This window comes from Bombina bombina, chromosome 2, assembly GCF_027579735.1.
Source record: "Bombina bombina isolate aBomBom1 chromosome 2, aBomBom1.pri, whole genome shotgun sequence".
Lineage (NCBI taxonomy): Eukaryota > Metazoa > Chordata > Amphibia > Anura > Bombinatoridae > Bombina > Bombina bombina.
The window spans coordinates 1,186,885,598-1,186,912,268 of record NC_069500.1 but is presented as its reverse complement, the minus strand read 5'-3'; the positions used below and the strand labels follow the sequence as shown (position 1 = coordinate 1,186,912,268).

The following is a 26,671-nucleotide window of genomic DNA, read 5'->3' as shown; positions in this document are numbered from 1 at the left end:
GCGGTGATGTCGGTTTCTCATCTTGCATATGCCCAAGTCATGCGCGATGTATCCTGACACAGAGCAGGGAACTGGTCCGTGACTGGTATAGCTATGGGTGGCGCAGTTGCGTCTGCCTCCTGGTGGATTGATCTTTCAGCCTCTTCTTCTGTGCTGCCATTTTTGACTATGGCAATGAGATTGTTGAATCCCTTCTCTGCCTTTTGTTCAAGTTCTACCAATAGGGTGTAGATAGTTGCGTAGTATTCCTCCATTGTTAGCTAATAGTGATGTGTTTCTGTTGGAATTTAACTGCAGGTGAATACTGCTTTACTCGGTTACAGAGGGAACCGAGGGGGGCAAATTGTGTGTATGACAGCCGCCGCCTGCAGACTCAAACAATTTAAATTCTTCTGATACTATCGGATAGATAATTGTATCGTTCGGCTCCTTGACTTCTCCTTAGCAAATGCGTTAAGATGTGAGTCCAAGTGACATGTTTGAGAGAAGATAATTATGACGTAATTTCTGTTTGAGGAGCTTTCCGAATTTGCTTCTGATCATGGCGCGGCTTAGACACGCCCCCCGAAAATAGATCCTTTATTGTTGGATGAACAACAGTGCAAGATGGCAGATTTCTACTTGGAACCTGCCGTCTTGCACTGTTGTTCATCCAACAATAAAGGATCTATTTTAATTTGAAACCTGTGAATACTTTACATTTAGAGCTATATGATGAGTTGGCTGTAAACACAATTATGCACTCCTTGTCTCTGAGGTTGATTCACGCCAGACGGGAGGAAAGCCGTGAAAGAACCAAAAAGTGGTGGAGGCAGACCATCTTCAACCAGGAGAAAGTCAGTGCCACCATTTCCAAAGATTCCTATAGTTAAATGGTGAAAGGCGAGACCAGTAATTTTGATATTTAGCACATTTAATATTTGGTCTGATACTATACCTAAATGGACACCATCACCAAGAATAATGTTGTACTGTTTTGTATAGTGGATAAAATGAAACATAGCGGCCTTTATATTTTAAGTGATTATAAACTCGGCAAAACTAATTTATATATTTGTAAAGCTTAAAGGGATAGAAAGATCATAAATGAAATGTGCATTTCATTTTCTAACAGAAGCATTTTTGCAATATACTTAAAATGCTTCTAATAAAAGTTATTACTGTTTTTTTTTTTTCCTGTGGCATACGCACATATCCTTTTGAGAGCCTGTGAACCAGTATAAATACCACACCTCAGTGATTCAGCAGTGGCTTGTATGACACAAATGACGTCTTCAGAAGCAATACACACCACCACCAGCTCTCTGAGCAAGCATGGTGTTTGAAAACTGAAGTACAGCCCACTCAAGATATGTGCTTATGCCACAGAAAAAGAGTAATAACATTTACTAGAAGCATTTTGGCTACTGGAATTAATATTGCAAAACTGCTTATATTTCAAATTGAAATTTACCCATGCACATTTCCATTTTGACCTTTCTATCCCTTTAAAGGGATATAATACTCATAAGCTAAATCACTTTAAAGTGAAGCAGCATAAATTTAAAAATCTGACAAGAAAATATCACCTGAACATCTCTATATAAAAAGAGATATTTTACCTCAAAATTTTCTTAGCTCACCAGAGTAATTGCTCTGTGGACAGTTATACTTCTCCTGCTGTCCAGCTGCAGGTTGGAAAAAAAATAACAACAAAACAGCCAATCGGCATCAGCAGTGCTTAGGTCATGCTTTACTTTGCTGTGATCTCGTGAGATTTCACTAAAATCTCGTGAGATTTCATAGTAAACTTTCTTAAAGGGACATGAAACCCCAAATTTTTCTTTCATCATTTAGACAGAGAATACAATTTTAAACAACTTTCCAATTTACTTCTATTAGTTAATTTGCTTCCTTCTCTTGTTATCCTTTGCTGAAAGGTTTATCTAGGAAAGCTCAGGAGCAGCAAAGAACCTAGGTTCTAGCTGCTGATTGGTGGCTGCATATATATACAGATTGTCATTGGCTCACCCATGTGTTCAGTTAGAAACCAGTAGTGCATTGCTGCTCCTTCAACAAATAATACCAAGAGAATGATGTTATATAATAGAAGTAAATTAGAAAGTTGTTTAAAATTGTATTCTCTATCTGAATCATGAAAGATTGTTTGGGGGGTTTCATGTCCCTTTAAACTAAATAGGAAAATAACATGACTGTGCCTGCACATGCCAGATGCTTAAAGTCCCTTTATAGTTAGGTGTGAGTATTTTGAGGTAAAATATATTTCCTTTTTTACATAGAGATGTTCAGGTGATGTTTTCTAGTCATCTTTTTACAGCTATGCTGCATCATTTTCTAATGTTTCAACATTTGGGCATCATGTCCCGTTAAGCTTCAGGGGTAAATTGCGTCTTAGTATAAGGTTTGAAAACGCATAGTTTTAAAAAAAAAAAAAGCCTTAGATTATGTTTTCAGCTTTTAATTATCGTTTGGCGTCCCCTCCAGAAAGTATTTTTTCCCCCTCATTTTTGCAAACAGCCAATCAGTGCTGTAGCACTCACATTATGTATGTCTGTAGCAGTGTGTGCTCTTGCTGCTGCTAGACTGAAGCAACAAATCCAAGATCACTTACAACTGCACATGAATACATTGGTAATAAATGCATATGGATTCTAAGATTTAGCCAAATTAGCTTGATTCAGATGTTATGGAGGTTTAAAAAAAATAAAAAGACAAATATTATATTTAATATGGCCGCCCATCTAAATTATGGAGACACAAAACTATTTTAAAACATTATGGAATATTTACAGGACTTGTACATAAAAACACAAATGAACATTGTTACATTTCTGTTTCTGCAGGTTTCATTGGTGCAAGGAGTATACAGTTACCATCACTATATGCAGGATCGCATGGATGACAATGGCTGGGGCTGTGCCTACCGGTCTTTGCAGACCATCTGCTCCTGGTTTAAGTATCAGGGTTATAATGACCGGTCTATTCCAACACATAAGGAGATTCAGCAGGTGAGTTACATTTTTTATAGCCAAATGGAACATTTATGCTCCTAATGATGTCTCATAATAACAATTAATTGTACTAGTAGAAATGACTTCCGGCCTTTTTTTTTCTCTAATGGATATAGCGGTTAATATAATAATTACATTGGACATTACATTTGACTGTTTACCAGTTTGCTCCTAACACATCATATGGAATTGAAAGATATCTGGTTTAGTTATTGTTTGTTGATTTAAACTTCCATGAAAATAAGAAAATGGATAACTTGAGATTTATGTTCTGACAATAGTTCACCTTCCAGCAATAAAAATGAAGAATTGAAATGATATTTTTGGAATATTTCTTCATTACATGTACAGAGGGATTAGTGTCACATTCTGCTCTTTTTCAGTCATGTAATCACATGGAATACACTTTTACAGATGGAACTTTAATTGCTTATTGGCTTCTTTCCTGTAAGTTCCATCAGAATAGGGTTCAAGCTCTTCCTTTCCTTTTAAGAAGTAGTAGATACAAGGAGCGTGTGCTCTGGAATATGCAATTCTTTATATATTTAGTATTCAAGAAGTTCCTAACTCCTGATATAGTACCTTGAACCTGTTCCATGTTAATTTGACAAAAATAAACTGTTTAGCTTATTTTAACAGCTGCTTGGTACTAGCCCAAGCTGCAGTATCTGAATAGATACAAAAAAGTCAAAATAAGTTCTAGATGGAAAAAGTTGCACAGAGCCTAACCAATGTGTGACTGATTTTTAAATATTTTGTCTAAGTTCTCCTGTGAATAGTTAGCCACAGTTATAGGGACATTGAACACTTTGAGATAGTAACATAAAATAAAAAAATAATGTATATAAAAAAACTGCAATATACTTTTATTATTTATTTTGTCTCCTTTTCCTGTAATTCCATTCTGAAATTGTGAGCATTTCAGTTCCTGTTAGAAATGGAAGTGCAGAACACTGTTATATTCCAAACAGCCATTGGCTGCACACTCTAGTGACCTGTTTATAACTGTCCCTAATTGGCCACAGCAGAAAATGTAACCTAAGTTACAACATAAAAGCCCCCATTGTTTTATAGACACTAAAACTTTACACTTATTTTGTCAATATTTAAACAGCTAATGCAACTTTAAAGAATATATCTACATGTTATTCTCAGACTAATCTTTTCTTTGAGTGCATCAATCTATCTAGCATTTATTTAGTGTTTAATGTCCCTTTAAGTTATTGGTCTCATGACCACAAACCATAGCCTACAAAGTTATAGACAGGTAAGTGTATTTGAGCCCAAAGCGATGTAACCAATTAGAAGGCTAAACAATAACATTGATTAGTGTTCAAGACCTTGTGAGCCTTCTCTTAGACTTTTCTACATCATAGTTCAATTAAACCATGTTAATATGGTTGCTTATATTAAGGCAGAATAGGAGTTTATATCAGTTATAGGAGAGGTATTAATTTGTGCAAAAAACAACATTTAATAACAAGGTTGAACTAGATACACGGAAAAAACTAAAATGCCACCAATATGGACCTGTCTCTCTTACTGTCATAAAATGGGGAGATAATAAAGAATATATAGGTATTATTGTAATCCTTCATTCAAAAGAAGGTAGAGTTAAAAAAAAAATGCTACTCCATAAACAAGGCCATGTCTTATTACTTAAAGGGACAGTACACTGTAAAATTGTTTTCTTTCATGTAATTGGCAAGAGTCCATGAGCTAGTGACGTATGGGATATACAATCCTACCAGGAGGGGCAAAGTTTCCCAAACCTCAAAATGCCTATAAATACACCCCTCACCACACCCACAATTCAGTTTTACAAGCTTTGCCTCCTATGGAGGTGGTGAAGTAAGTTTGTGCTAAGATTTCTACGTTGATATGCGCTTCTCAGCATTGTTGAAGCCCGATTCCTCTCAGAGTACAGTGAATGTAAGAGGGATGTGAAGGGAGTATCACCTATTGAATGCAATAGTTTTCCTCACGGGAGATCTATTTCATAGGTTCTCTGTTATCGGTCGTAGAGATTCATCTCCTACCTCCCTTTTTAGATCGACGATATACTCATATTCCATTACCTCTACTGATAACCGTTTCAGTACTGGTTTGGCTATCTGCTATATGTGGATGGGTGTCTTTGGTAAGTATGTTTTCATTACTTGTATTTTATAAAGTTCTAAATATATGTATTGTACTTATATTTGCCATGATTCAGATTTTCAGTATATTTCCTTTTGCAGACTGTCAGTTTCAAATCTGGGAAATGTTTTTTTAGGAAAAATGTATTTCTTACCTGGTGTGTAGTCTTTTTTAAATTGACTATCTTTTAAATTCGCGGGCAGAATTAGGCTCGCGAGGGCGCAAAATGCTAAAGTTTATTGCGTCATTCTTGGCGCAAGATTTTTTTGGCGCAAAGTTATGTTCGTTGACGTAATTTCCGGCGTCTTAGATGACGCCAAGTCCTTCACAAGGTTGCGTCTTCTGTGACGCGAGTGTGTCATTTTCGGATGTTTTTGGCGCCAAAAAATATTTTTTGTTTGTGCCGTGCGTCATACTTGGCGCCAAATATTTTCATTATTTAAGACACCATTCCTATTTGCCTCTTGCCTTTTCTCTATGTCAGAGGGCTATGCTGTTTGCATTTTTTTCCCATTCCTGAAACTGCCATATAAGGAAATTGATCATTTTGCTTTATATGTTGTTGTTTTCTCTTACATTTGCAAGATGTCTCAATCTGATCCTGTCTCAGAAATCACTGTTGGAACTCTGCTGCCAGATAACGGTTCTACCAAAGCTAAGTGCATTTGTTGTAAACTTGTGGAGATTATATCTCCAGCTGTAGTTTGTAATAGTTGTCATGAAAAACTTTTACATGCAGAAAATGTATCCATCAGTAGTAGTTCATTACCTGTTGCTGTTCCCTCAACATCTAATGCACAAGATATACCTGTAAATTTAAAAGAATTTATTTCTGATTCTATACAGAAGGCTTTGTCTGCCATTCTGTCTTCTAATAAACGTAAAAGGTCTTTTAAAACTTCTCATAAAGTTGATGAAATTTCAAATGAACGACAACATACTTAATTATCCTTCTCTGATGAGGATCTATCTGGTTCAGAAGATCCTGCCTCGAATATTGACACTGACAAATCTTCTTATTTGTTTAAAATGGAGTATATTCGTTCTTTGTTTAAAGAAGTGTTGATTACATTGGATATGGAGGAAACTAGTCCTCTTGATATTAAAACTAGTAAACGTTTAAATTCTGTTTATAAACCTCCTGTGGTTATTCCAGAGGTTTTTCCAGCTTCTGATGCTATTTCTGTTATGATTTCTAAGGAATGGAATTTTCCTGGTACTTCTTTTATTCCTTCTTCAAGGTTTAAAAAATTGTACCCTTTGCCAGCAGTTTCTAGTTTTGGGAAAAGATCCCTAAAGTTGATGGAGCTATCTCTTCTCTTGCTAAACGTACTACTATTCCTATGGAAGATAGTACTTCTTTTAAAGATCATTTAGATAGAAAACTTGAATCTATTTATATGCTGGTCATCTTCTCAGGCCTGCAATTTCTTTGGCTGATGTTGCAGCTGCATCAACTTTTTGGTTGGAACATTTAGCGCAACAAGAATTGGATTCTGATTTGTCTAGCATTGTTCGCTTACCCCAACATGCTAATCATTTTATCTGTGATGCTATGGATTCCGAATATTGTCTCAGGGGTACAGAATAGGATTCAGAGTAAGACCGCCTGTGAGAAGATTTTTTTTCTCTCACACATCTAGCAAACCCAGTAAAGGCTCAGGCTTTCCTGAAGTGTGTTTCAGACCTGGAGTTATCAGGGGTAATAATGCCAGTTCCGTTTCAGGAACAGGGTCTGGGGTTTTATTCAAATCTTTTCATTGTCCCAAAGAAAGAAAATTCATTCAGACCAGTTTTGGATCTAAAGATTTTGAATCAATATGTAAGAGTACCAACTTTCAAGATGGTGACTATAAGGACTATTCTGCCTTTTGTTCAGCAAGGACATTATATGTCCACAAGATGCATATCTTCATATTCCGATTCATCCAGAGTTTCTCTTTTCTAGACAAGCATTACCAGTTTGTTGCTCTTCCTTTTGGCCTAGCGACAGCTCCAAGAATCTTTTCAAAGGTTCTCAATGCCCTACTCTCTGTAATCAGAGAGCGGGGTATTGCAGTGTTTCCTTATTTGGACGATATCTTGGTACTTGCTCAGTCTTTACGTTCTGCAGAATCTCACACGAATCAACTAGTGTTGTTTCTTCAAAGACATGGTTGGAGGTTCAATTTACCAAAAAGTTTTTTTGATTCCTCAGACAAGGGTAACCTTTTTAGGTTTCCCGATAGACTCAGTGTCCATGACTCTGTCCCTAACAGACAAGAGACGATTAAAATTGGTTTCAGTTTTCGGAACCTTCAGTCTCAATCATTCCCTTCAGTGGCTATGTGCATGGAAGTTTTAGGTCTCATGACTGCAGCATCGGACGCGATCCCTTTTGCTCGTTTTCATATGAGACCCCTCCAGCTTTGTATGCTGAACTAATGGTGCAGGGATTATACAAGGATATCACAATTAATATCCTTAAATCCCAATGTTCGACTCTCTCTGACTTGGTGGTTAGATCACCATCGTATGATTCTAGGGGCCTCTTTTGTTCGTCCAACCTGGACTGTGATCACAACAGATGCAAGTCTTTCAGGTTGGGGAGCTGTTTGGGGATCTCTGACAGCACAAGGGGTTTGGAAATCTCAAGATTTCTAATAAGTATTTTAGAACTACGTGCGATTCTCAGGGCTCTTCAATTTTGGCTTCTGTAGAAGAGAGAACCGTTCATTTGTTTTCAGACAGACAATATCACAACTGTGGCTTATTTCAATCATCAGGGTGGGACTCACAGTCCTCAAGCTATGAAAGAAGTATCTCGGATACTTGTTTGGGCGGAATCCAGCTCCTGTCTAATTTCTGCGGTTCATATCCCAGGTATAGGCAATTGGGAAGCGGATTACCTCAGTCGTCAGACTTTACATCCAGGAGAGTGGTCTCTCCATCCAGAGGTGTTTTCTCAAATTGTTCAGATGTGGGGTCTTTCAGAAATAGATCTGATGGCATCTCATCTAAACAAGAAACTTCCCAGGTACCTGTCCAGGTCCATGGATCCTCAGGCGGAAGCAGTGGATGCGTTGAAACTTCCTTGGTGTTATCATCCTGCTTATATTTTCCCACCAACTTTCCAATTTACTTCTATTATTTAGTTTGCTTCCTTCTCTTGTTAGCTTTCCTAGATAAACTTTTCAGCAATGGATCAGCAAAGAACCTAATTGTCATTAGCTCACCCATGTGTTTAGTCAGCATCCAGTAGTGCATTGCCGCTCATTCAGTAAAGCATATCAGGAGAATGAAGACAAAATTATAATAGGAGTAAATTAGAAAGTTACTTAAAATTACATGCTCTATCTGAATCATGAAAGAAAAAAATGTGGGTTTCATATCCCTTTAAAATCATCATCTGTTGTTATAAAGGACATGTCCATAAAAATGGTCCGAGCCTGAAGGTAAAAATAGGCCTGTTAATTTTGTCTAAACACAGCCTAATAGTTATGTATTGAAATGCTTATTATGGCTGGGGGTCGGTCAACTATTTCAGATACAAAAATCTCTATATCCCACCTACCACTAGGAGATTAATTGGTACTGCTGTTTCCTATTTGCCTAGCTTTTCTACAGAACATACTTTATTTAGATTTGTAGTATAGGTGGCAAAAAGCAGCTATGCAAACAATTTAATACAGTCTAGCAGGTAAAATAGACCTTTGGGAACACATTCAAGGGGAGAACATTTTAGAGCACAATGTGCCTTTTAAATTTGGTTGGTAAAAAATATTATTTCCTTAAAGGGACACTGAACCTAATTTTTTATTCTTTCATGATTCAGATAGAGCATGAAATTATAAGCAACTCTCTAATTTACTCCTATTATCATTTTTTATTCGTTCTCTTGCTATCTTTATTTAAAAAGCAGGAATGTGATGTATAGAAGCCAGCCCATTTTTTGTTAAGAACCTGGGTTATGCTTGCTTATTGGTGGGTAAATGTAAGCCTCCAATATGCAAGCGCTATCCATGGTGCTGAACCTAAAATGGGCTGGCTGCTAAGATTTACATTCCTGCTTTTAAAATTAAGATAGCAAGAGAACGAAGAAAAATTGATAATAGGAGTAAATTAGAAAGTTGCTTAAAAGTTCATGCTCTATCTGAATCATGAAAGAAAAAATTGGGTCCCTTTAATGAACATTTAAATGCATTAATTATATTCTCTAATTCATTAGGTTAGACCACTTAACATTTGCATTACTAACTTAAGCTTAGTATGTATTTAACCCAGCACATGTAAAGTCTAGCTTGGGAAACTCATGCATTGCAGATCCTAAGCAGAAGACCTCCTGTGTTTGAGTCATGCTGATTGGCTAACTGGATGTGGCTTGCTTTACAAGTCAGTGATGCAAAAATGCCAAACTTTAAAGGATTAGAGCAATTCACTTTTTCATTGGAATGTTCCTTTTAAGAGTAATTAGAGCTCCCTATGTGGATTTATATATTTCAAATTTATTAGAAAAATCTTGTATTGAAGAATTTTGACAGGCAAGTAAAAGCTGACTGGTACTTATGGGTGGGCCTGAAAATTGTTCTTGTATAATGAGGCTAATTCATAACATGGGGCATCAAATTCAAAATGTGATTTCCCAATAACATGTTTTATAGCTTTCCACAGAAAGGAAATTTAATAAAATAAAGAGGTGTTTTAAGGAGTATGTCCCAGGAATGCACTACAGTTACAAACACAGACAGATTTAAATATTTAAATACTTTTGCAACACTATGTATAATTGTTCATATATATATATTATGTATACATATAAAAATGTAAATTTCTTTCCCATTGGCATGGAGAGTCCACAAATCCATTCTAATTACTAGTTGGAATTCAACTCCTGGCCAGCAGAAGGAGGCAAAGAGCACCCCAGCAGAGCTGTTAAGTGTCATTTCCCTTATGCACAATCCCCAGTCATTCACTTTGCCTCTGTCAAGGGAGGATGTGCGACGATGGTGTCTGAAGATATTTAATCCTTTAATGGGTACTTTTCCCTGCAAGCATTGATTGGGGCTATGCTATGTCCATGTCAATCTCTTTAGTAAGAATAATGGTGGCTTTTAGCAGTTAGAAGACGGCAAGGTGGTCTTTGCTTAAATTCTAACATTATTGCTACCCCTATATAGAAAACCAGGATTGGATACTCTGTTTTTTTCTTGTGTCTTCGGGTACCTGTCAGCGGCCGGATGAGGCTGATAGACCTGGAGCTGCTGTGACTGCTCTACATTAGAAGACCCTGGAGGGTAAGTCATTTCCTTTTTACTTAAAAGGAAGTTATCAAGGTGGAAGGACTGGGATATCAGGGACATGCTTCCCTCTGGAGGGGTATGTATTTTATTATTTATATCTACTAGTTTGGGATATATTGCGGCTGAGCAGCTATTTGTTTCTCACAGGGATTTTGCCGCTTCCATTGCCGGTCTGAACTAAAATAGGATCAGGCTTATGGTGTGTGGGGACAGATTATCAGAGTGGTATATCTTTCACACTTTTATCCCTGTAAGGTCCGTTTTCACGGAATTTGAGATCCTAATATAGTTGGGTTTTTTTTAGGGAGCAGTATATTTTGAAGATGTTTAATCTACTTCATAAGTGACCTGTATTCCTTTCTATGGACATCTAGACTTGGACAATTAAGCCTTTTACCCTCTATCGGCTGTGGAGCTCCGGCTGTATGTGAGGTAGTTGTGTGGGTTTTCTGCAGAGTCAAACTGCTCTCAGGGAAGGATTGGTTTGATTTTATTCCCATTTGCAATAAATATTGTTAGGGTTTGTGTTAATCCCTTCTCACACATCCTAAGGCACTGTTATACAGTTTTTGGCGGCATTAACTACAAAAAGGGCCATTTCGTTAGTTATAAAATGGCGGTTTCTCTGTGTTGTTTTACACATTGGCGCAATTCGGACCGGCCTCATTTGGGCCGTTATATGTAGTGCCAGACTCCTCTTCCTACTTTTATATGTTTATTTAATTTATAGAGGAGAGTCTTTCTTTATCTTGTTAGAGATGCGACTATAAGAGTAAAAGCGCTATTTATTTTTTATTGCCTTAATGCCTGTAGCTGCCGGTGTTTTGCATTGCGCACTGTTAGTTAGTTTACTTTCAACTCCTGTTTAAGACTGAGTGTGTAAGTCCCTTTGTCGAATCCTTTCTGTCTATCCCTAGGTGAGCGCTTCCCGCCACAGGTAGTGTTTTGGGCAACTTTTCTGGTATCGGCACGATGGGGAGTTCTGTTTATGACTTCCGTTGTGATATAATAAGAAAAACTATAAAAAAAAAAGTAATTTTTTATGGGCTATATAAATAGATCATCTACAAAACATTTATGCAAAGAAAAAATGAGTGTATAATGTCCCTTTTAATGTGTTTTCGCCCCCGGTGCTCAATCATATGATAAGGGGGATAGTAATCCGTTTTTGGTTAAAGGGACAGTCTAGTCAAAAATAAACTTTCATGATTCAGATAGGGCATGCAATTTTAAACAACTTTCCAATTTACCTCTATTAACTAATTTGCTCAATTCTTTAGATATCCTTTGTTGAAGAAATAGCAATGCACATGTGTGAGCCAATCACACAAGGCCTCTGTGCAGCAACCAATCAGCAGCTACTGAGCATATCTAGATATGCTTTTCAGCAAGTGATATCAAGAGAATGAAGCAAATTAGACAATAGAAGTAAATTAGAAAGTTGTTTAAAATGACATGCTCTTTCTAAATCACGAAAGAAAAAAAATTGGGTTTCATGTCCCTTTAAAGGTTTCAACAGCCCTAGACCAGACTTTAGGATGGACGTTTTCTTTAGTGCCCTTATGTCTGATACTTTTAACATTCCAGTATCAGTGGGGGTAATTTGTTTTTGCTGTATATAGGTCTAGCTGTTCCTTGTAACTCTCATGTTTTTATTGCTACAATTGGGGCTATCTGAATATTCCTGCATTTTTTTGTCAGGTTTTTTCTCCTAATATTTGTTTCTATTTGCCGCCATCTGGTGGCAGCTCTGTATAAACGATTATCACATTTTAAATAGTTTATGTGTATTCATTCTACTTTCCATCTCTTTCATATTGAGAGATTTACGTGCTGTTGGTTTCTTATCAAATGCTTAAGCTATCTAAGTACCCTCAGACTCTATTTAATGATACACCTTTTATTTTATCTGTATATGAGATGGTATTAACAGGGACTCTCAGTGTTTCTCTAGCCATCTGGTGGGGTTTCTTACTTCTGTCTTCCTTATCAACATTATTGAGTTTGTTTCTGTTGATATCCTTTTATTTTATCCCTCTGTATATTATGCCACCGGGTGGCTTCTAAGCTTCTTAACAGCAATAGAAGTTTACATCTATCTGGACCATCACTGGGTTTTTTTGTATGAGGATTCCTCTGTAGAGTAACTAGTGCTCCTATCTTACTGGTATGAGTATGCCACTATGACATAAATTGGTGTATGTCTTGTATTGCTCTGACTCTCAATATATCTCAGCAGTTCATAGGACTCCTTTTTTAATCCTTTCATGTTTTCATATATATATATATTTTTTTTTTCAAAATAATTTTTATTGAGGTAGCAATGACATAAATAAACATCTTATACTGTCATGGCAACACACCTATATACAAACATCAAGTCTTGTGTGTCTAATATATATGCATGTCTTAGAGACCGTAAACAATATGAGGTCCTAAAAAATAGGAAGTACAGTAGGCCATGAGCGGCACCACTTTTTATAATAAACATTTTAACATTGACAAGAAAAATAACTTAACAAGTGGTAATCATAAGACCTAGCTTTCGTAAAAGGACACTGAATGGAAAGAAGTAGGGCTTTGTGTGTCCACAACATAGACAGCAGAACATAAGCCAATGATTCTTATCACAGAAGAAATACTATTAGCCACCTGGTTCTTAAAGGGACACTGAACCCAATTTTTTTTTTTTTTTTTAGTGATTTAGATAGAGCATGACATTTTAAGCAACTTTTTAATTTACTCCTATTATCAAATTTTCTTCATTCTCTTGGTATCTGTATTTGAAATGCAAAAATGTAAGTTTAGATGCCGGCCCATTTTTGGTGAACAACCTGGGTTGTTCTTGCTGATTGGTGGATAAATTCATCCACCAATGAACAAGTGCTTTCCATGGTTCTGAACCAGACAAATAGCTTAGATGCCTTCTTTTTCAAATAAAATTAGCAAGAGAACGAAGAAAAATTGATAATAGGAGTAAATTAGAAAGTTGCTTAAAATTGCATGCTCTATCTGAATCATGAAATAAAAAAATTGGGTTCAGTGTCCCTTTTAATCTCCCCTCAGAGTGTTGGGAGGCTTAGAAAATGTCTTCAATTACCCATCGTAATAACATACAGGTGATTATGAACAAGTTCTGGATGATAAAAGAAGTGCATTCCAAGGCGACAGGGCAAGTAGAGGAGAAAGAGAAAAGAAAAAAAAAAAAAGAGGGAGGGGGGTACAATTTAAGTGCGGGGAGCTTTTAAAAGCGTTTTCATATATTTTTATATGTACACAATAGTTTTATTCTCTCTTATTGAGGTGTGATATTCTATGTCTGTGACATATAGGACACATTTTTGCAATTTCTTCATATTGAAGTAATTCTGTAATGTCTGTGACATCATATTTTGTCCTGGGTTATTGCATATAGATATGTATTTATATAATCTTGGAATCTCCTTAGGTCTCTCTGAGGATATTTTTTCTTTTGAGAAACTTTTTATCTTATGCCCGTGACATCTTGTAGTCTTAGGTCATATGTTTTTTTTTCTCTCCGTGATCCTGGGTCCTTAAAGGGATACTGAACCCAACATTTTTATTTCATGATTCAGATAGAGCATGCAATTTTAAGCAACATTCCAATTTACTCCTATTATCAAATTGTCTTGATTCTCTTAGTATCTTTATTTGAAAAGCAAGAATGTAAGTTTAGATGCAGGCCCATTTTTGGTGAACAACCTGGGTTTTTCTTGCTGATTGGTGAATAAATTCAACAACCAATAAGTGCTGTCCAGAGTACCCAACCAAAAACATTTGCTTAGATGCCTTCTTTTTCAAATAAAGATAGCAAGAGTACAAAGAAAAAATGATAATAGGAGTAAATTAGAAAGTTGCTTAAAATTGCATGCTCTATCTGAATCGCAAAAGAAAAAAATTGGGGTCAGTGTCCCTTTAATGGTTTCTTTTCCTCTTATATTTTTTAGATAGGAATCAAGGATTTTTTCCATACTAAAGGGTGTTGTGACCAGGATGGTTTTCTTATTTCCAGCTGTAGTAGCCTTAGGGTTAGCTTAGCTGCCTAGCCAGCGGACGTTTTGCTATTTGAAATCAAATACAGCTGCTGTCACCTTGAATGTGTGTGCGTAAGCTGTTTATCCTTTTTCAAATCATATTTTCTGTATTGGGCACTTCTCTTCTGAGAATTGTGTCAAGTACTCGTGGTGCTCAGGGAGCATTTCTAATTCCTGCTTTTTGCCTTTTATTAGTCTCCTCTGAATTCAGCCTGAAGACGATGGCTATATCTCAGGATTGCAGTGGCTCCGTGCCTGGAAGATATCTTGGTTCAGGTGCCATTCTTTCATTTAGCATGATTCATATGGTTTTTCTTTTGTTGATTCTCCACTCTCTCCGGTGGAAGGTGAATCTGAAACAGAGTTCCTTGGTACCAATTACCAGGGTATGTTTGTTTGAGGACATAGACTCAATCTCCATGAGGTTTCTTGACGGAGGTCAGAAAATTCTGACTTCCTGTTAGCTATCCTTTTCTTCTGTCCTTTATCAGTCCATCAGTGGCAATGTTTATGAACATGGTGGCTTTCATGGACATTATCCGGTCTGCTTGTTTCCATTGGAGACTTCTACAGTTAAGTTTACTCAGTCTATGAAACGGAGACCTCTCGAATCTCTCTGAGGATAGTGCTAAACTCAATTCTTAAAGACTTTCTATCTTGGTGGATTTCTCAGGATAATCTGTCTCAGGGAATCTTCTTCCTAAGTCCATCTTGGGAGATTGTGTCCATGGATGTCAGCCTGTCATCGGGCTGAGAAACGGTTTAGGGTTCTTTAAAGACTTAGGATCTTTGGATCCGAAAGGAGTCTTCTCTCCCGATAAACTTCTTAGAACTGAAAGCAATTTTTATTGCTCTACTGTTTGGCCTCTCCTAGATTCGGTCCAATTTATCAGATTTCAGTCAGACATCTTCTCCTCAGTGGTGTATATTATCCACCAGGGAGGTACTATTCGCTCCTTAGATATATAGGAGGCAATATGGTGCATGTATTCTCACGATTGTGCCCTTTTTGCCTTCCACTCACCAGGGAACTACTGGGAAGTGGATTCCTGAACAGGCAGACCTTTTTTCCAGGGGAGTGGGCTTTCCATCTGGAAGTATTCTCCAGGATAACCCTCAGGTGGGGGGTTCCGGAGTTGGTTCTTATGGTGTCTCGGTTAAGCGCCAAGCTTCCAAGATACAGGTTTAGATCTAGAGATCCTCAAACAATTCTGATCTATGCTCTTGCGGTTCCTTGGGACTTCAATCTAGAATTTTTGTTCCCTCTGTTTGCTGCTCTCTTTCCTCGAGTAATAGCTTGTATCATTCAGGAAAGGGCATCTGTGATTCTAAAAGCTCCTGCATGGCCTTGCAGTATCTGAATTGCGGATCTGTTGAAGATATCATTTCCTTACTCTTGGAGGTTGCTTCTGTGGAAGGAAGTTCTACTCAGGGTCCCTTCCCTCATCCTTATCTAGATTCTCTGATGCTGATTGCTTGGAGATTGAACGCCTAGTCTTAGCTAGGTGCGATTTTTCAGAGAAGGTCATTATTACTGTTACTCGTATGACTTTCTTTAAGGTATGGCGTAAATACCTTTTTTTATGAGGGCAATTCTAGAGTTTTCTCTTCGAGTTGGGGAGGATCCCCACATTTTATTCTTTCTTCAGAATGGTCTGGAGAAGAGTTTGTCAGTCAGTTGTCTAAAGGGTCAGTTTTCTGCTCTGTCTTTTCTTTTACTCTAACGTTTGGCAGGTCTGCCAAATGTTCAATCTTTGCTTCAGGCCTTGGTCAGAATCAGGGCTGTGTTTAATCCTGTTGATCCTCAATGGGTTTTTAACCTTGTTCTTAGAGTTTTGCATCACGCTCATTTTGAGACTATGAGCTATTTCTTCAGTATGCAGTGTTTCTGAGCTTTCGACTCTGCAATGCGATTCCCCCTTACCTTATTTTCCATGCAGATAGGTGGTTCTTCGTACTAAATTGGGATTCCTTCCCAAATTGATATCGGATCGCTATATAAATATGGAAATTGTTGTTCCTTCTTTTTGTCTTAAGCCGCCTTCTCAGAAGTAACACCTGTTGCATAACCTGGATGTTGTGCGTGTTAAATTTTTTTATTTCAAACAACTAAGGATTTAGGCTATAATCTGCCCTGTTCGTCGTTTTCCTTGGTTAGTGTAAGGGTCAAACGGCCTCTTCTTCTACACTTTCTCTCTAGGTTGAGAAGTGTTATCAGGTTGGCTTAGGAGACAGCTGGAAATCAGTCTTCTGAGAGAATTACGGCTCATTTCTCTAGGGCTGTTCTTCTTTCTGGGCATCAGAAGTGAAGTTTCTGTTGAACTTATCTGCAAGGCGGCCATTTGGTCCTCATTGCATACGTTTTCCAAATTTTTCTGCTTTGATACTTTTGCCTCGGCTGAGGTTTCCTTTTGGAGGAAAGTTCTTCAAACGGTGGTGCCTTCTGTTTAGGTCCGCCTGTCTTGTTCTCCTACCCTTCCATTCTGTGTCCTCTAGCTTGGGAATTGGTTCCCACTAGTAATTAGAGTGGATTTGTGGACTCTCCATGCCAATGGGAAAGAAAACAAAATGTATGCTTACCTGATAAAACACAATTTATGCTTACCTGATAAATGTATTTCTCTTGTGGTGTATCCAGTCCACGGATCATCCATTACTTGTGGGATATTCTCATTCCCAACAGGAAGTTGCAAGAGGACACCCACAGCAGAGCTGTAATATAGCTCCTCCCCTAACTGTCATAGCCAGTCATTCGACCGAAAACAAGCCGAGAAAGGAGGAACCATAGGGTGTAGTGGTTACTGTAGTTTAAATTAAAAAATTACCTGCCTTAAAATGACAGGGCGGGCCGTGGACTGGATACACCACAAGAGAAATACATTTATCAGGTAAGCATAAATTGTGTTTTCTCTTGTAAGGTGTATCCAGTCCACGGATCATCCATTACTTGTGGGATACCAATACCAAAGCTAAAGTACACGGATGAAGGGAGGGACAAGGCAGGAACTTAAATGGAAGGAACCACTGCCTGTAAAACCTCTCCCCCAAATATAGCCTCCGAAGAAGCAAAAGTATCAAATTTGTAAAATTTTGAAAAAGTATGAAGCGAAGACCAAGTCGCCGCCTTGCAAATCTGTTCAACAGAAGCCTCATTTTTAAAGGCCCAAGTGGAAGCCACAGCTTTAGTGGAATGAGCTGTAATCCTTTCAGGAGGCTGCTGTCCAGCAGTCTCATAGGCTAAGCGGATTAAGCTTCTTAGCCAAAAAGAAAAAGAGGTTGCCAAAGCCTTTTCACCTCTCCTCTGTCCAGAGTAGACAACAAACAAAGCAGATGTTTGACGAAAATCTTTAGTAGCTTGTAAGTAAAACTTTAAAGCACAGACCACGTCCAGATTGTGTAACACAATAATGGAACCACAATCTCTTGATTGATATTCTTGTTAGATACCACCTTAGGTAAGAACCCAGGTTTGGTACGCAGGACTACCTTATCCATATGAAAAATCAGATAAGGAGAATCACATTGTAAGGCAGATAGCTCAGAGACTCTACGAGCCGAGGAAATAGCTACCAAAAAAAAAAAAAAAAAAGAACTTTCCAAGATAAAAGTTTGATATCTATGGAATGAAGAGGTTCAAACGGAACTCCTTGAAGAACCTTAAGAACCAAGTTTAAGCTCCATGGTGGAGCAACAGGTTTAAACACAGGCTTGATTCAAACTAAAGCCTGACAAATTGCCTGAACGTCTGGAACATCTGCCAGACGCTAGTGCAAAAGAATAGACAGAGCAAAAATCTGTCCCTTTAAGAAACTAGCTGACAATCCTTTTTCCAAACCTTCTTGGAGAAAAGATCAAATCCTAGGAATCCTGACCTTACTCCATGAGTAACCCTTGGATTCACACCAATAAAGATATCTACGCCATACCTTATGGTAAATTTTCCAGGTGACAGGCTTTCGTGCCTGTATTAAGGTATCAATAACTGACTCGGAGAAGCCAGGCTTCAATCTGGCCTGCGAAGGTCATACCTTTGGACAGATGGACCCGAGATAGCCACCAGGGAAGAGGATCCCTGGTCTCTTGGTCCAGATTCAGTTGAGGGGCCAAATTTGTGTAATCCCTGCTCCACTGACTGAGCCTGCATAGGTGCAGCGGTCTGAGATGTAAGCGTGCAAACGGCACTATGTCCATTGCCGCTACCATTAAGCCGATTACTTCCATACACTGAGCCACCAAAGGGCGCAGAATGGAATGAAGAACCCGACAGGAATTTAGAAGCTTTGATAACCTGGACTCCGTCAAGGTAAATTTTCATTTCTACAGAATCTATCAGAGTCCCTAGAAAGGAAACTCTTGTGAGTGGGGATAGAGAACACTTTTCCTCGTTCACTTTCCACCCATGCGACCTCAGAAATGCCAGTACTACGTCCGCATGAGACTTGGCAATTTGAAAGTTTGACGCCTGTATCAGGATGTCGTCTAAATAAGGGGCTACTGCTATGCCCCGCGGCCTTAGGACCGCCAAAAGCGACCCTAGAACCTTTGTAAAGATTCTTGGGGCTGTAGCTAATCCAAAGGGAAGAGCTACAACTGGTAATGCCTGTCTTGAAAGGCAAACCTGAGAAACCGATGATGATCTTTGTGTATCGGAATGTGAAGATAAGCATCCTTTAGATCCACTGTAGTCATATATTGACCCTCCTGGATCAGTGGTAGGATGGTACGAATAGTTTCCATCTTGAACGACGGAACTTTGAGGAATTTGTTTAAGATCTTTAGATCCAAAATCGGTCTGAAGGTTCCCTCTTTTTTGGGAACCACAAACAGATTTGAGTAAAAACCCTGTTCCTGTTCCTCCTTTGGAACTGGATGGATCACTCCCATAACTAGGAGCTCTTGTACACAGTGTAAGAATGCCTCACTCTTTATCTGGTTTGCAGATAATTGTGAAAGGTGAAATCTCCCTTTTGGGGGGGAAGCTTTGAAGTCCAGAAGATATCCCTGGGATATAATTTCCAACGCCCAGGGATCCTGAACATCTCTTGCCCACGCCTGGGCGAAGAGTGAAAGTCTGCCCCCTACTAGATCCGTTACCGGATAGGGGGTCGTTCCTTCATGCTGTCTTAGAGGCAGCAGCAGGCTTTTTGACCTGCTTACCTTTTTTCCAGGTCTGGTTTGGTCTCCAGACCGTCTTGGATTGAGCAAAAGTTCCCTCTTGTTTATTATTAGAGGAAGTTGATGCCGCACCTGCCTTGAAGTTTCGAAAGGCACGAAAATTAGACTGTTTGGCCCTAGATTTGGACCTGTCCTGAGGAAGGGCACAACCTTTTCCTCCCTTGATATCAGCAATAATCTCCTTCAAACCAGGCCCGAATAGGGTCTGCCCCTTGAAGGGAATGTTAAGTAGCTTAGATTTTAAAGTCACGTCAGCTGACCATGATTTAAGCCATAGCGCTCTGCGCGCCTGTATAGCAAAACCAGAATTCTTAGCCGTTAGTTTATTCAAATGAACAATGGCATCAGAAATAAAATAATTGGCTAGCTTAAGTGCTCTAAGTTTGCCAAGTATGTCATCCAATGGAGTCTCTACCTGTAAAGCCTCTTCCAGAGACTCAAACCAGTACGCTGCAGCAGCAGTGACAGGGGCAATGCATGCAATGGGCTGTAGGATAAAACCTTGTTGAATAAATATTTTCTTAAGGTAACCTAATTTTTTATCCATTGGCTCTAAAAAAGCACAACTGTCCTCGACAGGGATAGTAGTACGCTTTGCTAGAGTAGAAACTGCTCCCTCCACCTTAGGGACTGTCTGCCATAAGTCACGTGTGGTGGCGTCTATTGGAAAACATCTTTCCTGAGTCATTAACATCACCCACTGACTGAAGCTCTCCTTCCTCAGCTTCTGCATATTGTGAGGCAGTATCAGACATGGTTCTTAAAGTGTCAGTATGCTCTGCATTTTGTCTCACCCCAGAGCTATCTTGCTAACCTCTAAGTTCAGGTAGTCTGGCTAATACCGCTGACAGTGTATTATCCATGACTGCCACCATGTCTTGTAAAGTAAACGCTATGGGCGCCCTAGATGTACTTAGCGCCATTTGAGCGTGAGTCCCTTGGGCGGGAGTCAAAGGATCTGACACGTGGGGAGAGTTAGTCGGCATAACTTTCCCCTCGTCAGATTCCTCTGGTGATAATTTTTAAAAAAAAAAGAATATGATCTTTATTGCATAAAATGAAATCAGTACATTTGGTACACATTCTAAGAGGGGGTTCCACCATGGCTTTAAAACATAATGAACAAGGAGTTTCTTCTATGTCAGACATGTTTATACAGACTAGCAATGAGACTAGCAAGCTTGGAAAACACTTTAAATCAAGTTAACAAGCAAATATAAAAAACGGTACTGTGCCTTTAAGAGAAACAAATTTTGTCAGAATTTGAAAAACAGTGAAAAAATGCAGTAAATCAAACAAAATTTTTACAGTGTATGTAATAGGCTAGCAGAGCATTGCATCCACTTGCAAATGGATGATTAACCCCTTAGTTCAAAAAACGGATCAAAAAAACTAAATAGACGTGTGTTTTTTTCTTGTTTTTTTTTTGTTTTTTGTTTTTTAACAGTCACAACCAACTGCCACAGCAAGCTGTGGTCCTACCTTCCCCAATAAACGACTTTGGAAAGCATTTGAGCCCTTAAGAGATGTCCTATAGCATACAGGGGACTCCTGAGGGAAGCTGGATGTCACAGTTTGTAATTTTAACTGCACCAACTGTAACATTTATACTATAACATTGGAAAGCCTCAGTAAAACTGTTTCTAGTCAAAATTTAAGCCAGCCATGTGGAAAAAACTAGGCCCCAATAAAGTTTTATCACCAATGCATATATAAAAACGATTAAACATGCCAGCAAAAGTTTATATTGCAATATCATAAGGGTATTACCCCTGGGAGTAAGCATGATACCAGTCGTTATTAAATCACTGTATTCAGGCTTAACTTACATTAATCCGGTATCAGCAGCATTTTCTAGTGTTTTCCATCTCTAGAAAAAAATATAACTGCACATACCTGATAGCAGAATAAACTGCACGCCATTCTCTCGCTGAAGTTACCTCATCTGTGTAATCCCCTCAGACATATGTGAGAATAGCAATGGATCTTAGTTACAACCTGCTAAGATCATAGAAACCTCAGGCAGATTCTTCTTCTATTTACTGCCTGAGATAAAATAGCACAACTCCGGTACTATTTAAAAATAACAAACTTTTGATTGAAGAAAATAAACTAACTTTCTTCTGTTAAGTGTGATCAGTCCACGGGTCATCATTACTTGTGGGATATTAACTGCTCCCCTACAGGAAGTGCAAGAGGATTCACCCAGCAGAGTTGCTATATAGCTCCTCCCCTCTACGTCACCTCCAGTCATTCTCTTGCACCCAACGACTAGATAGGATGTGTGAGAGGACTATGGTGATATATTTAGTTTTTATATCTTCAATCAAAAGTTTGTTATTTTATAATAGCACCGGAGTGTGTTATTCCTTCTCTGGTAGAATTTGAAGAAGAATCTACCTGAGTTTTTCTATGATTTTAGCCGGAGTAGTTAAGATCATATTGCTGTTTCTCGGCCATCTGAGGAGAGGTAAACTTCAGATCAGGGGACAGCAGGCAGATTAATCTGCAAAGAGGTATGTAGCAGTTTATTATTTTCTGACATGGAATTGATGAGAAAATCCTGCCATACCGTTATAATGTAAACTCAGCCTTGAATGCAGTAGATGTAGCTGATATCAGGCTGTCATGTATGTATATTTTACACTTCAGTTTTCTGGGAAATGGTACTTCTCTGGCTTTTAAACTGTATACATAGACTTAACCTATTTTGCAGGGACTTGCAATAGGTTTTAAATGACAATTAATTATTGAGGTAAAACGTTTTTTTGCTGGCATGTAAAAACGTTTTTTTCTCTGAGGTACTGGGTGAAAAAATGTTTTGGGCACTATTTTTCCACTTGGCAATAGTTTTGATTTAAATTAGAGCAGTTCACTGATCCCTCTCACTGTTATGTGTGTGGGGGAGGGGCGATTTTTGGCGCTTTTTCTAAGCATCAGAAAAACTGAGTCAGAGGTTCATTTTCTTCCTGCATGATCCGGTTCATCTCTACAGAGTTCAGGGATCTCCAAAGCCTTTTTTGAGGGAAGTAATCATTACAGCAGAGCTGTGCTGATTGTATTGACTGTGATATAAAAAACGTTTATTTGTGTATTTTTTTCTGCTGCCTGGGTTAGTTATCATTTGCTGAGGGGAACAATCCTTTGCTAAAACTGTATATTCTGACAAAGATTGATGCTATAACTTAATTATTTTATCTGTTATAATATTTTTCTGTGCTTCTTAAAGGCACAGTTCGTTTTCATATTATTTGTAAATTACTTTGAAAAGTATTTCCAAGTTGCTGTTTATTTGCTAGTGTGTTAAACATGTCTGATTCAGAGGAATATCTCTGTGCTATATGTGTTAATGCCAAAGTGGAGCCCAATAGAAATTTATGTACTAAATGTATTGATGCTACTTTAAAAAACAGTCAATCTGTACAAATTGAACATATTTCACCAAACAACGAGGGGAGAGTTATGCCGACTAACTCGCCTCACGTGTCAGTACCTGCATCTCCCGCTCAGGAGGTGCGTGATATTGTAGCGCCGAGTGCATCTGGGCGGCCATTACAAATCACATTACAAGATATGGCTACTGTTATGACTGAAGTTTTGGCTAAACTACCAGAACTAAGAGGTAAACGTGATCACTCTGGGATGAGAACAGAGTGCGCTGATAATGCAAGGGCCATGTCTGATACTGCGTCACAGTTTGCAGAACGTGAAGACGGAGAGCTTCATTCTGTGGGTGACAGTTCTGATCCAAATAAACTGGACTCAGACATTTCAAATTTTAAATTTAAGCTTGAGAACCTCCGTGTGTTACTAGGGGAGGTATTAGCGGCTCTGAATGATTGTAACACAGTTGCAATCCCAGAAAAAATGTGTAGGTTGGATAAATATTTTGCGGTACCGACGAGTACTGACGTTTTTCCTATACCTAAGAGACTTACTGACATTGTTACTAAGGAGTGGGATAGACCCGGTGTGCCTTTCTCACCCCCTCCTATATTCAGAAAAATGTTTCCAATAGACGCCGCCACACGGGACTTATGGCAAATGGTCCCTAAGGTGGAGGGAGCAGTTTCTACTTTAGCTAAACGTACCACTATCCCAGTGGAGGATAGCTGTGCTTTTTCAGATCCAATGGATAAAAAATTAGAGGGTTACCTTAAGAAAATGTTTGTTCAACAAGGGTTTATATTGCAACCTCTTGCATGTATTGCGCCTGTCACGGCTGCAGCAGCATTTTGGTTTGAGTCTCTGGAAGAGACACTTCAATCATCCACACTAGATGACATCACACACAAACTTAAATTCCTTAAGTTAGCTAATTCATTTATTTCAGAAGCCGTAGTACATTTAACTAAACTTGCGGCTAAAAATTCAGGATTCGCCATTCAGGCACGCAGAGCTCTGTGGCTGAAATCCTGGTCAGCTGATGTTACGTCTAAATCTAAATTGCTTAATATTCCTTTCAAAGGGCAGACCTTATTCGGGCCCGGCTTGAAAGAGATTATTGCTGACATTACAGGAGGTAAAGGTCATGCCCTGCCTCAGGACAAGGCCAAAGCCAAGGCTAGACAGTCCAATTTTCGTTCCTTTCGTAATTTCAAAGCAGGAGCAGCATCAACTTCCTCTGCACCAAAACGGGAAGGAGCTGTTGCTCGCTACAGACAAGGCTGGAAACCTAACCAGTCCTGGAACAGGGGCAAACAGGCCAGAAAACCTGCTGCTGCCCCTAAGACAGCATGAATTGAGGGCCCCCGATCCGGGACCGGATCTAGTGGGGGGCAGACTTTCCCTCTTCGCCCAGGCTTGGGCAAGAGATGTTCAGGATCCCTGGGCGTTAGAGATCATATCTCAGGGATACCTTCTGGACTTCAAATCCTCTCCCCCAAGAGGGAGATTTCATCTGTCAAGGTTGTCAACAAACCTAACAAAGAAGGAAGCGTTTCTACGCTGCGTACAAGATCTTTTATTAATGGGAGTGATCCATCCAGTTCCGCGGTTGGAACAAGGACAAGGGTTTTACTCAAATCTGTTTGTAGTTCCCAAAAAAGAGGGAACCTTCAGGCCAATCTTGGATTTAAAGATCCTAAACAAATTCCTAAGAGTTCCATCGTTCAAGATGGAAACTATTCGAACAATTTTGCCCATGATCCAAGAGGGTCAGTACATGACCACAGTGGATTTAAAGGATGCTTACCTTCACATACCGATTCACAAAAGTCATTACCGGTATCTAAGGTTTGCCTTTTTAGACAGGCATTACCAGTTTGTAGCTCTTCCATTCGGACTGGCTACGGCTCCAAGAATCTTCACAAAGGTTCTGGGCACTCTTCTGGCGGTACTAAGACCGCGAGGAATTTCAGTAGCTCCGTACTTAGACGACATACTGATACAAGCTTCAAGCTTTCAAACTGCCAAATCTCATACAGAGATAGTACTGGCATTTCTAAGGTCGCATGGATGGAAAGTGAACGAAGAGAAAAGTTCTCTCTTTCCACTCACAAGAGTTCCCTTCCTGGGGACTCTGATAGATTCTGTAGAAATGAAGATTTACCTGACAAAGGACAGGTTAACAAAACTTCAAAATGCATGCCGTGTCCTTCATTCCACTCTAAATCTGAATCAAGAGACCAGAAATTCTCTTCTATGGTGGCTTTATCGGCCACATCTGTCCAGGGGAATGCCATTCAGCAGGCCAGACTGGTCAATTGTAACAACAGACGCCAGCCTACTAGGTTGGGGCGCTGTCTGGAATTCTCTGAAGGCTCAGGGACTATGGAATCAGGAGGAGAGTCTTCTTCCAATAAACATTCTGGAATTGAGAGCAGTCCTCAATGCTCTTCTGGCTTGGCCCCAGTTAACAACTCGGGGGTTCATCAGGTTCCAGTCGGACAACATCACGACTGTAGCTTATATCAACCATCAGGGAGGGACAAGAAGCTCCCTAGCAATGATGGAAGGATCGAAGATAATTCGCTGGGCAGAGTCTCACTCTTGCCACCTGTCTGCAATCCACATCCCGGGAGTGGAGAACTGGGAGGCGGATTTCTTAAGTCGTCAGACTTTTCATCCGGGGGAGTGGGAACTTCATCCAGAGGTCTTTGCCCAAATACTTCGACGTTGGGGCAAACCAGAGATAGATCTCATGGCGTCTCGACAGAACGCCAAGCTTCCGCGCTACGGGTCCAGATCCAGGGATCCGGGAGCGGTCCTGATAGATGCCTTGACAGCACCATGGACCTTCAGGATGGCTTATGTGTTTCCACCTTTCCCGATGCTTCCTCGATTGATTGCCAGAATCAAACAGGAGAAAGCATCAGTGATTCTAATAGCGCCTGCATGGCCACGCAGGACTTGGTATACAGATCTGGTGGACATGTCATTCTGTCCACCTTGGTCGTTACCTCTGAGACAGGACCTTCTGATTCAGGGTCCTTTCAAACATCAAAATCTAACTTCTCTGAAGCTGACTGCTTGGAAATTGAACGCTTGATCTTATCAAAGCGTGGTTTTTCTGAGTCAGTTATTGATACCTTAATACAGGCTAGGAAGCCTGTTACCAGAAAGATTTACCATAAAATATGGCGTAAATACCTATATTGGTGCGAATCCAAAGGTTACTCTTGGAGTAAGGTTAGGATTCCTAGGATATTGTCTTTTCTACAAGAAGGTTTAGAAAAGGGGTTATCCGCTAGTTCCTTAAAGGGACAGATCTCAGCTCTGTCCATTCTGTTACACAAGCGTCTGTCAGAAGTTCCAGACGTTCAGGCTTTTTGTCAGGCTTTGGCCAGGATTAAACCTGTGTTTAAAGCTGTGGCTCCACCATGGAGTTTAAACCTTGTTCTTAACGTTTTACAGGGTGTTCCGTTTGAACCCCTTCATTCCATTGATATAAAGTTGTTATCTTGGAAAGTTCTATTTTTAATGGCTATTTCCTCGGCTCGAAGAGTCTCTGAGTTATCAGCCTTACATTGTGATTCTCCTTATTTGATTTTTCACTCGGATAAGGTAGTTC

At 39.2% G+C, this 26,671-nt stretch overlaps 1 protein-coding gene across 1 annotated transcript in view; it reads left to right on the top strand.

The window, feature by feature from the left end:
• UFSP2 (UFM1 specific peptidase 2) overlaps positions 1-26,671 on the top strand; it is a 139,507-nt gene that overhangs the window by 46,620 nt on the left and 66,216 nt on the right. The window contains exon 8 of the mRNA XM_053703885.1: positions 2,844-3,008. Within this exon, the coding sequence (XP_053559860.1) occupies positions 2,844-3,008 (165 nt within the window). The remainder of the gene's footprint in view (positions 1-2,843; positions 3,009-26,671) is intronic.